We start from the raw sequence: 16,289 nt of genomic DNA on the forward strand, positions 1-16,289 counted from the left end.
AGAAAGCAAGGAATTACTGTATTGGTGCACGCAATTCTATTACTCTATCTATGCATGCAACTCACTAAATAAATCACTTGGCTTTTCAACAATTGCATGAAGCTTTGAAAACTGATATTGAAGAAATACCTATTTGTCATTCAAACATTTTAATTTAGCCAAATATACACTTTTTTTAAAGAGTTCTACAACTTTCATTTGAAGTACTGCATATGCACATGAAGTACTTATATTCTTAATGTTTGAGTACAACTCCTTACAATCTCTCTTTTCCACACATAGCCAGACACCAGACACAAGTTTCCTCAGCCTATCTTTTCGTGAAAAGGTATTTTTTTATTGCATTATTATTTGAGACAAAACTTTCTTTCACTTTAATCAAAGAGTTGATACATAATAACACAGTTGTGATCCTCAGGCTAACCAGGAACTTAGCAATGAGGAAAGCACTGTGGATACTGGTGAGTATGAAATATTTAGCAGCTGTGGAAGGATCCACCGAACCCTATCCCGACAGGCCAACCGTAAACTAAACTTGAACTTTTCATTTGTTACAGACAACACCACTGTTGATGTTTCTGAATGGAAACATCCACTCTACAGGTCTCATGAGGGGCCTGCTAGTGAGGAAAAATGTACCAACCCATTTACATCTCAAAATCAAGAGATGCCATACTCTAGCACAACTGACACTGTCCACCAATCACCAGACAGGAAACCTGGACAAGAAAACAAGACAGAATCTGCTTATATTGCCAATGTCGTTCTTGAGTCGCAGCTCGGTCCTATCAACGTATCTAGTCCCGACCCTCAAACCAAACCAACAACCAAATCCCTGGACACTATTGTGAATCTGAAGTCTAGCAGTAAGCTGGTGTTTCCCCCTGAGATAAAGGATGATCCAGAGAAGAACAGCTCTGTAATGTATGTAGACCCCTATGTATGGACACAACCAGAGTTCAAAAGTAGCGTCATAGAGGCCGAGCCAAAAGACACAGAGATGGCCATAGGAACAACTAAAACAATAGTGATATTGCCTAGGGTTGACACACATAATAGGTCAGAGGAGAGCACCATTGGTTTTGATGTTGAGCATTCAGGGCATGAGTCTCTCACTACTCCGTCTTTTGAGATCTCGCCACAGAGCAGCCACATAAAGCCAAAGCCAAAAGAGGTCAACTTTACCCATGGAAAGACAAATACCGCAGGGACTCCACCTAGTGGCACTCTGACCCAATCAGAAGATAAGTTCAACAACAGGAGACCTGATGATGTAGTTTCAGAACGTGAGGGGCCTCGTAGCATGCAATCTTCAGAGGTCAAGTATGAGAAGGAGCAATTTCAGCTTGAATATGAAGATATGCTGGGGCTGGAATATGTTAGGCTAAACCAAGATGTTTCAACAGAGAGCCAAGAACTTCAAACAGACCAAAACCACAGTGAAATGCTATCATTTGAGGATACATACTCTCTCCAGAGAAATGACCCTTTGCCTACCATTGAGTCATTAAAATGTGTAGAGAAACCTCAGTACTTGCTCCAAGAGGGACCACAGGACATACTCACCATAGACAAACATGTTCCTGTTGATGAATCATCTATCTTCAAAGAGGCCAGACCCAAGAAGGACCTAGTTTGTTCAGAGGAATCGCTACCATTTGCTGTTCATGTTCAAGATGAAGTCATCATTTCTAGCAATCTCCATACATCAAAGGAGGACACTGGTGAGGACAAAGAGAAGGAAGTGTCAAAGTTTAGAAATGATTCTCTCTCACAGACTGCAATTGTTGGTGGCATGAAACATGTAACAAAGATGAACCATAGGGTTTCTCCAGGAGATTTTGATGAAGAAAATAAACAAGAACAGATGGATGTAAAGAAGTCTACTGAATCTCTAAGTAAAGCAGTGGATGGGCAGACATTTGTTACTTTAGATGGAGAGGAGGTAGATATATTTAAGGAAAGGAATACTTTGGAGTCCAAGCTGTCTTCAAATGTAGACTTTCAAAAAGTGAATCAGAAGACTGGAAAATGTCTCATTCCCACAATAGTGGTCAATTCCTCTGAATCCCGAGTGACAGATGACACTGAAGGTAAGAGGTCTCTCTGTTTTGCAGTTTAAACATTGGTATGGAGCTCTCTGTAATTTTTCAGTTTCACATGCCACAACATGTTGCGATGCTTTTGTTAGCCGAACTAACATGATAAAATTAAATCCTGATCTCGTGATTTCAAATCTTTTGCCTTCATAACTGTGTTTGTGCTTGCTATTGAAGGTCAACTCTTAAGTGACTACATTGTTAGAAAGGAGGCTCAGAATGAAATTACTTTACAGTGTTTCCTCGTTTGCAATACATGACATTTGAGGAGTGTCATGACACACCTTTGACTTATAAAAAAATATATATATACAGTCCCGGTCAAAAGTTTGGACACACCTACTCATTCAAGGATTTTCCTTTATTTTCTTCAGTGGTTCCTCAATTAAAAGTTTTGAGATTATGCCGTGGGAATTTGTGGTTTAGAATGTTACCCTACATGACTGCTTCATTGCTCCAGACAACCACAAGGGGGAGTTAGAGCACGGATTATGCTCTTGGTTCCCAATGCACTAATGTGTCTATAACTGACAATGAATGAGCAATATAAACCAAATTAAAACGGATAATTGTGCACAACTTCAAAATTGAATTTCAATGAACTGAATGATGAGGATGAAGAAGGTTATTCTAAGAGAAACAAAAATGTTATGTAATTATATTCCAGTTAGTTCTTTGTGGTTATCCTGACCTGGATGCCATGGATACAGTATTATAGTCTCTAAAATGAGCAATATTCCCACTGTCTCTTGCGCATGTCATTATCCTTTCATAATGCATCCTTATTTACAAAGTGATTATTATTATTATTATTATTATTATTAGATAAACTCACAGACCAGATTTGCCCTAACAAAAAATGCCCCTTAGATATTAATTTAGAATCCTCCAATCCTCTAAATTGAATTATTGGCAGAGAGACAGATTGCAAAATAGTTGGGAAGTGATTCCATGGCATGGAATTGACACACAATTTTCTGTTCCTCCTGAAAGCCCTAACAGGCAAATGCATTATCTTCATCTCCCACACGCACTTTAAACATTTGGATAATAAAGCATTTAAAGGCTGACATTTAGAATCCTCTAATGCTCCAAATGTAATTATTGGCAGAGAGTCATGTCATTGGCGGAGAGTCAGGCGGAGAATGACCTGCTAAATTATTTGAGCAAAAAATATTAAATTTTATTTGGAATTGCAATGATACTTATCACTTAACTAAATTGTTGGGAAGAGATTTTTAACTCAAACTCATGCACCTGCGAAATGGCAGATAAAGCATATACTGTATACTGTAGAATTCCTTGATATTCCTTGATAAAAATACAAAATTAATGGAAAAGGCAAGTGGAAGGGGGAGAAATGTTTTCGAACACTTGTTTTTCACAAGGGCTATTAGCAGGACAATAGACACGATGTGGTCCCAAAAAAACCTCTGACATAGGGTCCAGCATATCTCCTAATAATGAATTTGAATTTCTCTGTTTAAGTAGTATTTTGATACTTTGTGCAATGCAATTGATCAGCATGAAAAACTTTGTGGGTGGGGCCTCCCAAGTGGCTCAGCGGTCTAAGACACTGCATCGCAGTGTAAACTGCGTTGCTACAGATGCTGGTTCTATACCCGTGCTGACCGTGACTGGGAGACCCATGAGTACAATTGGCCCAGCGTTGTCCATGTTAGGGGAGGGTTTGGCCGGCCGGGATGACCTTGTGGTTTCTCTCCCTCTAAAAACAAAATACATTTTTCTAAACAACAAACTAGCTTTATTTGCAAATTAGTAAGAATGTCTCACCCCATGTTCAAGAATGGCCTTTTCCCTGTATTCCGATTACAATCGCTCACTTTCGGTTATTTGGAAACGAAATCATCTCCAAAATATTGTAATTTTGTTTAATCCACCAGAAAAATAATAGTTAATAATAGTTAAATAAAGGTTCAATTTAAATTGTAGAAAACAACTGGCGGCAATATTATTTGTCCCCCCAAAATAATTATGAAAATTGTTTTCATAAAAAACACTCCTAAATGCAATGTCCCAAGAAGGAAGTCACCGTACCTAAACAATAAAAAAGTTACACTTTAACTTAATTCATGATAAGAGAGAATGCAGGAGACAGTCAACTAACAAAGCAGGCAGCGGACCATTTTGTGCTGCTGAAACGTAAAGCTGCAACCGCAGTGCAATCAATAGGAGATGAACAGTGCCTGGTGCGGAAAATCTAGCTAACTTGTTATGCAAGTGTTGCACACCAACAGATGGAGAAAACCTACACCAGTCAAGCAATTCAATAATCAATAATCTTCATTTTAATTTGACTTCACAAAGAACAAGAGGGCTTAATTTGAGTCTATTTCCTTAGCCTAGACCTATATAAAATAACTTAGCCTACCTCAGCCAGTTATGAGGCTTAACAGCCTAATAGAAGTAGGATTTTTTTTATTAGGCCTACTTAGAATTGCAACTCGTCAAAAATATAGCATCCTACATAAAACAATAATTTAACGAAAAAAAGTGTCTGTGTCGGGATAGCCAGCTCTGTAACGACCGAACAAACAGAACATACTGTCAGCTTGAAATGTAAATATCCCTGGATAAGCTCTCACAATAATATTAGTATTTACTAAATACAGTCATATAGGCCACTAAGTTACTTATTCAATGATAAAAGTTGCATTTCCCCTCGGACACGATCTTGTGGATGTTTGGTTTGATGGATGGATGTGATTTTGATGTGTAGGCAGTCCTTGATTGACTTATGTGAAAGCCGGTTCCTGTCATGAGTCTATATTGCGCTCATAAAGGAAAATGAGGACTCACAGGTGTAAGTCAATCCAAACATTGTTAGCACATAAAATGTAAGTTTCTTTATTGTGTTGTATTCCTCTGAGCATGCCACCCACAACGCACACAGGGACTCGGCACTCCTGAGCGCATCCCTGATTTGGCTCGATGTCTGGAATTCAATCAGCTCAGTTTGAATTGTGGCCTCATCCAGCGAAGGTATTGTTTTCTTAGCAAGGGAGGAAAATTCTCCACCTGGGCGGACTGTGAGAGGATAACGTACAAACGCAATGATATCCTTGGGCATGCTGTAGTCTTCAAATCTGGTGGATAAGTTGTCCCTGCTTGATGGAATCTTCCATCACCTCTGTGACAATGCTGCAGCCTGGTCCCTCAGCCTGTCGTTTCTTCAGTGTGCTGAAGTGCAGAAGCCTTCCAGATGACAAGTCCAAATCGAACAACTCAAGCTTCCTAGTAAAGGCCTCAAATTTCTCCACCATGTCCACAGCTGTTTCCCCCTTCCTTGTAACAGCAGATTTATTCCGCAAAAAAAGCTGTGGTTGCAGCTTGCAGTTAATGATTCAATGTTTCTGTGTCGGGTCTCTGTATGGGGCGGGAAGGCCACTGAAAGTTCAATGCTTCGATTCAGAATTACGTCTGAGATTGCAAATAATTCAAACAGCGATATTTTCATTGCAAATAAGACACACTGGCTTGGCATTGGGAAAAGATGGAGCGATGAACGCATATCTCTCTGTACAATCTTCACTGAAATTTCGATTTTCATAATCTACGTTTCTTCTTGATACTTTTTGAGAGCGACCTTTTATCTTGCTATTAAGCAAATTGTTCTGAACAAATGTTGACTTTGTAGTGTAGCCTACAATAAGCTACGTACTGTAGACGTGTTTTTCCCCACCAATCACGCACAGAGACAAAATAATAATAATTGAATAGAAACATAGTGATGTTATGAGCGTTATCAGATCAACATTATTATCTTATTGTCACTGAATTTATTATGTACTAATCATATGTGTTAAATATGTAGTGTAGGCCAATTAATTGTGCTAATATTATATACATATTATGTTCTGGCCAGCTGAGTATCGTCTCAGAAAAAAATTATCCTGGGGCCAAACCTAGTTGACGAACCCTGATATACAATATGTGCTACAGAGCCTTTCCATAAGTCCACTTAAGTTTCTTTAACTGTCTTCTGATTGATTAGAGCGATGTTGATGTTGTACTGTGATGCCAGCAGATTCCAGACTGCATTTGCCAGTCGCTCATCATCTTCAACCGTCAGTGAGTTGGTTTTAATAGTCTCGCTGGAAATGGAATTCAATGTAAAAATGTGCAGCATACAGTAAAGACCAACAGTCTCTATTTATTTAAACATTATTTTTAGCATTATTAGACCTACTTTACAGTATCACTGTACCTGTTAATTTTCCTGGACTTTGACGTTTGGCGTAACACAGGCAAATAGCACTGTCCGTGACCATAATCCCCAAGTCTAACAGTATTTTACCGACATGTTTAATTATTCAAGGCTCCTTTCTCTGTGGTGGAGTTATTTTAAAATTTCTTAATGGAACACCCAAAGTCATCCAATTGTTATAATAGAATTTGAAACAATAGCCTACAAACGTGTGGTCAACTATTTCAGCACTGTTTTATGATGCTCTGAGACAAGCATGGGGACTGGTCTTGATAAATCAATTTGATTTTTTATTTTCACAGAATCTCTGTTTGGGTATTGGTTAGCCTACAATTAGAGTGTGGAAACGGTCATGTTGTACAGCGCCATATTTTCCTAAAGGAAACCCTGAGTTTTTGTTTTTTTCTTCTTGGAATAGAAAAACCCCATAATATTAATCATATTAATACAATTCTCTAGTACCGGCAATATCACAAAGTTACATGCTTCCCAAAGATGCCCTCTGCAGGTCGAACTAGCACTAACTAGCATTAATGGCAACAAAGGCTGGATAACATACCATAGAATTCTGTGGCAGCCCACAAGGTGTGCTGCAGTGTGATGCAACTTTTACAGGATGAACCACTGTACTTTGAAGAATCTCAAATATAAAATATATTCTGATTTTTTTTGACCCTTTTTTTGGTTACTACATGATTACATGTGTTATTTTAGTCTTCACTATTCTAAATAGTAAATAGTAAAAATAAAGAAAATGCCTTGAATGAGTTGGTGTGTTCAAACTTTTGACTGGTACTGTGTGTGTGTGTGTGTGTGTGTGTGTGTATATATATATATATATATACACACACACACACACACACACACACACACACACAGTACATTCGGAATGTGTTCAGACGCCTTCCTTTTTTCCACATTTTGTTACATTACAGCCTTATTCTAAAATTGATTAAATGAAACAATTTCCTCATCAATCTACACACAATACCCCATAATGACGAAGCAAAAACAGGTTTTTAGAAATGTTTGCAAATCTATTAAAATTAAAAACAGAAATACCTTATTTACATAAGTATTCAGACCATTTGCGATGAGACTCAATTGAGCTGAGGTGAATCCTGTTTCCATTGATCATCCATGAGATGTTTCTACAACTTGATTGGAGTCCACCTGTGGTAAATTCAATTAATTGGACATGATTTGGAAAGGCACACACATTTCTGTATAAGTTCCCACAGTTGAAAGTGCATGACAGATCAAAAACCAAGCCATTAGGTCGAAGGAATAGTTCGTAGGGCTCCGAGGCAGGATTGTGTCGTGGCACAGATCTGAGGAAGGGTACCAACAAATGCTGTGGGGATGTTTTTCAGCGACAGGGACTGGGAGACTAGTCAGGATCGAGGGAAAGATGAACTGAGCAAAGTACAATCAATCACATTTATTTATAAATCCCTTTTTATATCAGTAGACGTCACAAAGTGCAATACCGAAAACCAGCCTAAAACCTCAAACAGTAAGCATTGCAGATGTAGAAGCATGGTGGCTAGGACAAAGTCCCTAGAAAGGCAGGAACTTGGGAAGAAACCTAGAGAGGAATGAGGCTCATTGGCCAGTCCTCTTCTTTCTGTGCCAGGTAGAGATTATAATAGTACATGGCCATTTAAGGCCAGATTGTTCTTCAAGATGTTCAAACATTCATAGATGACCAGCAGGGTCAAATAATAATCACAGTGGTTGTAGATGGTGCAACCTGAGGAGTAAATGTCAGTTGGCTTTTCATATCTGAGCATTCAGAGGTTGAGAAAGCAGGTGCCGTAGAGAGAGAGAGTCGAAAACAGCAAGTCCGGGACAAGGAAGCACGTCGGTGAACAGGTCAGGGTTCCCTAGAAGCAGGCAGAACAGTTGAAACTGGAGCAGCAGCACCAGGTGGACTGGGGACAGCCAGAAGTCATAAGGACAGGTAGTCCTGAGGCATGATCATAGGGCTTTGGTCCTTTGAGAGAGAGAATTAGAAGGAACAAACTTAAATTCATACAGGACATCAGATACACCAGATATAACAAACTGACCCTAGCCCCCCGGCACATAGAATATTGCAGCATAGATATTGGAGACTGAGACGGGTGGGTCAGGGTACACTGGAGCCCAGTCCGATGATACCCTCACAGGCAGGATATAACCCCCACCCACTTTGCCAAAGCACAGCCCCCATACCACTAGAGGGATATCAACAGACCACCAACTTACTACCCTGAGACGAGGCTGAATACACCCCACAAAGTTCTCTTCCACCGCACGAGCCCGGCTGGCGCAAACCCAGACAGGATGATCACGTCTGTGACTCAACCCACTCAAGTGACTCACCCCTCCTAGGGACGGCATGGAAGAGCACTAGTAAGCCAGTCACTCAGCCCCCGTAATAGGGTCAGAGGCAAAGAATCCCAGTGGAGAAAGGGGAGCCGGCCAGGCAGAGACGGCAAGGGCAGTTTGTCGCTCCAGTGCCTTGCTGTTCACCTTCGCACCCCTGGGCCTGACTACACTCAATCATAGGACCTACAGAAGAGTTGAGTCTTCAGTAAAGACTTCAGACCGAGTCTACATCTCTCACATGGATAGGCAGATCATTCCATGAAAATGGAGATCTATAGGAGAAAGCCCTGCCTCCAGCTGTATAAATTCTAGGGACAAAAAGGAGGCCTGCGTCTTGTGACTGTAGCATTTGTGTACTGTAGGTATGTACGGCAGGACCAAATCGGAGAGATAGGAAGGAGAAAACCCATGTAATGCTTTGTAGGTTAGCAGTAAAATCTTGAAATCAGCCCTAGCCTTAACTGGAAGTCAATGAAGAGAGGCTAGCATAGCTCTGCCCCCTGGTAGACAAATGTTTTGGTTCTAGTCAGGATTCTAGCAACCGTGTTTAGCTCTAGTCAGGATTCTATCAGCCGTGTTTAGCGCTAACTGAAGTTTATTTAGTGCTTTATCCGGTAGCCGGAGAGTAGAGAATTGCAGTCGTCTAATCTAGAAGTGACAAAAACATTGATTAGCTTTTCTGCATAATTTCTGGACAAAAAGTCAATGATTTTTGCAATGTCACAAAGATGGGAAAAAAGCAATCCTTGAAATATTCTTGATTTGTTCATCAAAGGAGAGATCAGGGTGCACAGTTTTATTTGAGATGACTGTACAACCATCAAGATTGTCAGCTCCAACAGCAGATCTCTTTTGTTTATTGGAACCTAGAACTAGCATCTCTGTTTATTCCGAGTTTAAAAGTAAAACATTTGCCTCCGCCCACTTCCTTATGTTTGAAACACAGGCTTCCAGGGTAGGCAATTTTGGGGCTTCACCATGTTTCATCGAAACGTACAGCTGTGTGTCATCCGCATAGCCGTGAAAGTTGACATTGTGTTTCCGAATGACATCACCGAGAGGTAGAATATATAGTGAAAACAATAGTGGTACTAAAATGGAACCTTGAGGGATGGCGAAACTAACAAATGCATTTGTCAGAGTGCTGTCTGAGTGCTATGATGGACTCTAAAACCAGACTGAAGCATTTCGATGCATTATTTGTCTTCAGGAAGGCAGTGAGTTCCCGCGTAACAGCTTTTTCAACAGTTTTTGAGAGGTATGAGAGATTCAATATTGGCCAATATTTTTTTTTTTAAATAATCCGGGTCAAGGTTGGGCTTTTTCAAGAGAGGCTTTATTACTGCCACTTTTAGTGAGTTTGGTACACATCCAGAGGATAGGGAGCCATTTATTATGTTCAACATAGGTGGGCCAAGCACAGGTAGTAGCTCTTTCAGTAGTTTAGTTAGAATAGGGTCCAGTATACAGCTTGAAGGTTTAGAGGCCATGACTATTTTCATGAATGTGTCAAGAGAGACAGGATCAAAAATGTTGAGTGCCTCTATTGATCCTAGGTCCTGGCAGTTCTGTGTAGACTCATGACATCTGAGCTTTGGAGAAATACGCAGATTCAAAGTGGTGTCTGTAATTTGCTTTCTGATGATCATGATCTTTTCATCAAAGAAGTTCATGAATTTATCACTGCTGAAGTGAAAGCTATCCTCTCTTGTTGAATGCTGCTTTTTAGTTCTTATGCTACATTTAGTTCTTATTCTCCTCAATTAGTTTGGAAAAATAGGATGATCGAGCAGCACTGAGGGCTCTTCGATATTGCACGGTACAGTCTTTCCAAGCCAGTCGGAAAACTTCTAGTTTGGTGGAGCACCATTTCTGTTCCAATTTTCGGGAAGCTTGCTTCAGGGCTCAGGTATTTTCTGTATACCAGGGAGCAAATTTCTTGTGACAAATGTTTTTTGTTTTTAAGGGTGTGACTGCATCTAGGGTATTACTCAAGGTTAAATTAAGATCCTCAGTTAGGAGGTTAACCGACTTTTGTACTCAGATGTCCTTGGGTAGGTGGAGGGAGTCTGGAAGGACATCTAGGAATCTTTGGGTTGTTCAATAATTTATAGCACGACTTTTGATTATCCTTGGTTGGGGTCTGAGCAGATTATTTGGTGCGATTGCAAACATAATAAAATGGTGGTCCGATAGTCCAGGATTATGAGGAAAAACATTAAGATCCACAACATTTATTCCATGGGACAAAACTAGGTCCAGAGTATGACTGTGGCAATGCGTAGGTCCGGAAACACGTTGGACAAAACGCATTAAGTTGATGTTGGCCACGAAAGCTTTTTGAAATGGGTCTGTGGACTTTTTCATGTAAATATTAGTCACCAAAAATGTGAATATTATCTGCCATGACTTCAAGGTCCAATAGTATTCTGGAAACTCACTGAGGAATGCTGTATACGGCACAGGAGGCCTGTAAAGAGTAGCTATAGAAAGTGATTGAATAGGCTGCATAGATTTCATGAGTTTCTTTTTTAACCTTTATTTAACTAGGCAAGTCAGTTAAGTGGGTTAACTTCCTTGCTCAGGGGCAGAACAACAGACTTTTACCTTGTCAGCTCAGGGATTCAATCTTGCCACCTTTCGGTTGCTAGTTCAACACTCTAGCCGACTAGAAGCTCAAAAGACGAAAATGCAGTATTGCCTCCGCCTTTGCGGGATCCACAGGGATATGGTCACTAGTGTAACCAGGAGGAGAGGCCTCATTTAACACAGTAAATTAATCTGGCTTGAGCCATGTTTCAGTTAGGCCAATCACATCAAGATTATGGTCAGTGATTAGTTCATTGACTGCATTGGAATTGATTAAGTAACCCTATTTTGAGATGTGAGATATCGCAATCTATTTCAATAATGACAGGAATGGAGGTCTTCATTCCAGTGAGATTACTAAGGCGAACACTGCCATGTTATGTTTTGCTCAACCTAGATTGAGGCACAGACACGGTCCCGATGGGGTTAGCTGAGCTGACTACACTGACTGTGCTAGTGGCAGACTCCACTAAGGTGCAGGCTGGCCTGCTTCCTATCTCATTGTGAAGCTAGAGGAGTTAGAGCCCTGTCTATGTTCATAGATAAGATGAGAGCACCCCTCCAGCTAGGATGGAGTCCGTCACTCCTCAGCAGGCCAGGCTTGGTCCTTTTTATGGGTGAGTCCCAGAAAGAGGGAGGGGGCAGAAAACAATATTCAACCAGCGATTGAGTTGTGAGTGTCAGCTGTAGAGCTCATCACTTCCCCTAAGAGACAATTATTCAATGCTGACACATCTTTGTAGCTGATTTACACACAGAAGCTATGTTGAGCTTGGTGACCTCTAACTGTTTCATCCTAACATTGGTGCCGACGTGGTAAAACAATATCCCTATACTCTCTACATTCGCCAGTTTTAGCCTTAGCCAGCACCATCTTCAGATTAGGTTTTATGTTTGATAGCTCTGCCCCCCTGGTAGACAGTGTATGATCGCTGGATAATTATTTTGAAGTCTAATACTCGTTGCTTAACGGGGAGAACCAGTTGAAAGTTTCTGTCGGCTAAATGAGCGACACCTGTTGAGTATGCCAACAACATTTATTTCCAGGAGCCTTGAGAAAATTGTCCAGCTGCGAGGACTGTGAGGGGGGGGGGGGGGGGGGATTTATACTACTATCTGTACTTACTGGTGGCACACATGTTGTTTCATCCTTTCCTACACTTAAATTGTCCTTGCCTAACGATTGCATCTGAAGCTGTGCTTGCTACACACCTATCCTCACCAAAAGGCGATAGTTCTCCTGTATAGTATGGGTACAGTGACTGCAATTAGATGGCATAGTGTTAATGTTACTACTTAGCTTCTGCCGATGGAGGTCCTGTAGAAACATGTCCAGATAAAGCGTCCGGGGTGAAAATGTTGAATGAAAAAACTAAGACTTTGGTAAATGTATTAAAAGTAAAAACTGAAAAGTCTGGCTGATAGCCAAGTAGCAACAAACAGAACAACAGCACTGAGACGAGTCCGGAAGTTGAGGGCCTTGGGACAAGTCTCTGAATGTCCTTGAGTGGCCCAGCCAGAGCCCGGACTTGAACACGTTCAAACATCTCTGGAGAGACCTGAAAATAGCTGTGCAGCGACGCTCCCCATCCAACCTGACAGAGCTTGAGAGGATCTGCAGAGAAGAATGGGAAAAACTCCCCAAATACAGGTGTGCCAAGCTTGTAGCGTCATACCCAAGATGACTCGAGGCCAAAGGTTCTTCAACAAAGTACTGAATAAAGGGTCTGCATGGTTATGTAAATGTGATTTTAAAGTTTTTTTATATTATTTATACATTTGCAATAATTTCTAAAACTGTTTTTGCTTTGTCATTATGGGGTATTGTGTGTAGATTGATGAGAACAAAATATGGAAAAAGTCAAGGGGTCTGAATACTTTCCGAATGTACTGTATCTGACACTTCGCATCTGCAGATGTTTTCAATCAAGAAAGTTCACATGCCAATTGAGGAAACCAAATGACAAACGGTTATTTTTGTCTGTTTTTTTTCTGGCTTAGAGCACCCAGCTACGTCTCAGGAATCCCCTTCAGTGGTTGTTACACCTATGGACACCTGGGAGGTTAGACATTAAAATACATTTTCAACAAAACAGATTAATAAATGCATTTTTAGACTTTATGTACATATTCTGACAATCTCATCCTCTTCAGGATGAGGGTCTGGACTCAGATGATGACTGCAGCTCTGTCTCCAGCTATGGGTCTGACTTCTCTGCAAGAAGAGGTTATGGCTCCATTGCTTTGGGCCTCACTGGGGTAGGACCATTTTATGGACAGTTACCATAAACCTACCATTTTCAACAACATACTGTAGTCGTTTTGGAAGATATGGCTTGAATAGCAAGATATTAGCTGTCCCGTGAAATATTTGTTTGACATTTTTTTCAATTTTATTAATCTTTCGTTTTCCTTTCTCTGAACATCAAAGGTGATAATTGTGCAAAAATACAATCACACTGTATGCCTTTTCAAAATAGTTGACACAGCTCTTGATTTTGCAGTTCATAATTGCATCATGTTTTAAACTATTGCAATGATTACTTAAACCCCCCCCAAAATGATTGTTTTATTTATACTTTTCCCAAAAAAGTTGTGAAATACTGATAGAGGCTTAACCCTTTTTTTTCAAAATCACACTCTTGATACCATTTGAAAGGAAACAGTTTGAAGTTTGCGGAAATGTGAAATGAATGTAGGAGAACACATTAGATCTGGTAAAGATAACACAAAGACAAAAACATGCATTTTTCCCCTTCATCCTTGAAATGCAAGAGAAACGGTCACAATGTACTGTTCTAGGTTAGGCGCAATCTCGATTTTGGCCACTAGATCGTGGCAGTGCACCTGCAAAGTTTTGGACTGATTGCATTTTTGTTCAGAATGTTCTATCAAGACTGCCCAAATGCGCCTAATTGGTTTATTAATACATTTTCAAGTTCATAACTGAGCACTCCCCTCAAACAATAGCATGGCATTCGTTCACCGTAATAGCTACTGTTAATTGGACAGTGCAGTTAGATTAACAAGAATTGAAGCTTTCTGTCCACATCACATATGTCTATGTACTGGGAAATGTTCTTGTTACTTACAACCGGGGGGGCATCGATCCTGTAGAGGTTAATATAGTTGTGTTTGGTAATCCTTCCATTTCCAAAATGATGCCTGAAGAACATGCTTTGTCTCCAAATGAGTAGCTTTGAAATGTCCCTCTCCTGTGCTCTTTTTGTCAGCGCACTGGCAGTCTTCTGAGTGTGTACAGTGAGGCGGGGGACTTTGGGAGTGTGACTGTCCAGGGGGCAGTGGAGTTCTCGCTAAGGTACAGAAATGCAGAGGAGCTGATCGTCACAGTGGAGCAGTGTCAGGACCTTGCCTACGCCAACCCTCGCAAGCAGCGCACTGACCCGTAATCTCAACACACCACGCATGCATGCACATAGACACAAATTCAGACCAATATTATAGTAGTTCAAACAGGTGTTTTAAAGATACACTATGCAGAAATTGTTCTGCCATTTCCTGGTTGCTAAAATTCTAATAGTTAGCCTAATTTCAATTTATGTGACCAAACAAGCAAGTATAGTGCAGAGAATTATTGTACCATCTAATCTGCTGTGAAATATATTTTTCATAACCCAATATGAGCCAAATAATAAGTATTTAGTAGAGTATTAGATCAGTTTATGTTAAATATTTTTAAGGGGTTAGAATGGGAAAGGACCTTTAAACTATGGTCATTGCTGTGTAGAATACAAGATAACTCGTCTCCTATGGCATCAATACTATAAGTAGTTCACTATTGTACAACTTGATGTTAGAAAGTAGTCTATGGGCCAGGAGAAACTGTAATCCAACTGTGAGACCCTACAAACTTCAGCTAACTTTAGCCACCCCAACCTAACAATCAATGGAAGTTAAGGGGGCATGTGAGACAAATCACCTTTAAGTAACGTCAAACCAAATATGGAGTTGATTTGATTTCAGGTGATTTTGACATTATCATTGTTTTACATGCTCACATGTCCCCATCACATCCATTGATTGCTAGCTTGTGGTGGCTGAAATTTGTAGTGGTTGTTTTAAAGAAAACTTACGTTTATTTTAGTTCATAGACTACTTTCAGGGTGAGGAACTATCTTACATCATATTGTACTCCTTTAACAGCATAACTCCTGTTTCCTGTGCAGATATGTAAAGACCTACCTCCACCCTGACAAATCCCGCCATAGCAAGAAGAAGACCTCCATCAAGAAACGCACAATTAACCCCGTGTTTGGTGGAGAGACACTGAAAGTAGGTTTTACCATGTTGTGAGTGCTTTCTGTATATTTTATGAATTCATTTAGCATGAAAATGTACTTGGGAAAGGTACACATCTCTTAGCCTAGTCTTTGTTTATTTTTCACGCTAATACAATTACTTTATTTGCAACCAAATCTGAGTTTCCCCACCCAATGTGGCTAACTGAAATACGCATGCACATTTGGTGCAGAACCATATGTTATGCGTGTGTACAATGACATGAGAATATTCCCCATTGTTCTTGTTCACCCACACCAGAAGTGATCAGGACACGCAGGTTGAAATATCAAAGCAAACTCTGAACCAATTCTATTAATTTGGGGACAGGTCAAAAAGCTTTTAACATTTATGGTACTTTAGCTACCTAGCTTGCTGTTGCTAGTTAATTTGTCCTGGTATATAAACATTGTATGTTATTTTACCTGAAATGCACAAGGTCCTCTACTCCACAAGTAATCCACAGATAAAACGGTAAAGCGAATTTGTTTCTTGTCACCTCTCCTCCTTCCTCCGGAGTGTGGATGTCAGGCTCATCTTTCAATCACCCACGTGGGTATATATGCTCCTAAAAACCAATGAGGAGATGGGAGAGGTCGGACTTGCAGTGCGTCGAGCGTCACAAATAGAACCCAATTTTATTTTAGCGCCTGGCCACGCAGACGCTCACTGAGGCACGCGAGCGGTGTGGGTGCAATGAT

The 16,289-nt window shown here is 40.4% G+C and overlaps 1 protein-coding gene across 2 annotated transcripts in view; it reads left to right on the top strand.

The window, feature by feature from the left end:
- si:ch211-266g18.6 (synaptotagmin-like protein 1) overlaps positions 1 to 16,289 on the top strand; it is a 53,972-nt gene that overhangs the window by 14,349 nt on the left and 23,334 nt on the right. For both annotated transcript variants that reach the window (XM_036962781.1, XM_021584357.2), the window contains exons 5-11: positions 283 to 328; positions 419 to 461; positions 558 to 2,093; positions 13,291 to 13,352; positions 13,444 to 13,548; positions 14,523 to 14,695; positions 15,477 to 15,582. In XM_036962781.1, coding sequence (XP_036818676.1) covers positions 283 to 328; positions 419 to 461; positions 558 to 2,093; positions 13,291 to 13,352; positions 13,444 to 13,548; positions 14,523 to 14,695; positions 15,477 to 15,582 — 2,071 coding nt within the window. The remainder of the gene's footprint in view (positions 1 to 282; positions 329 to 418; positions 462 to 557; positions 2,094 to 13,290; positions 13,353 to 13,443; positions 13,549 to 14,522; positions 14,696 to 15,476; positions 15,583 to 16,289) is intronic.

The sequence above is a fragment of the Oncorhynchus mykiss genome, chromosome 25 (genome assembly GCF_013265735.2).
Source record: "Oncorhynchus mykiss isolate Arlee chromosome 25, USDA_OmykA_1.1, whole genome shotgun sequence".
In the NCBI taxonomy this organism is placed as follows: Eukaryota; Metazoa; Chordata; class Actinopteri; order Salmoniformes; family Salmonidae; genus Oncorhynchus; species Oncorhynchus mykiss.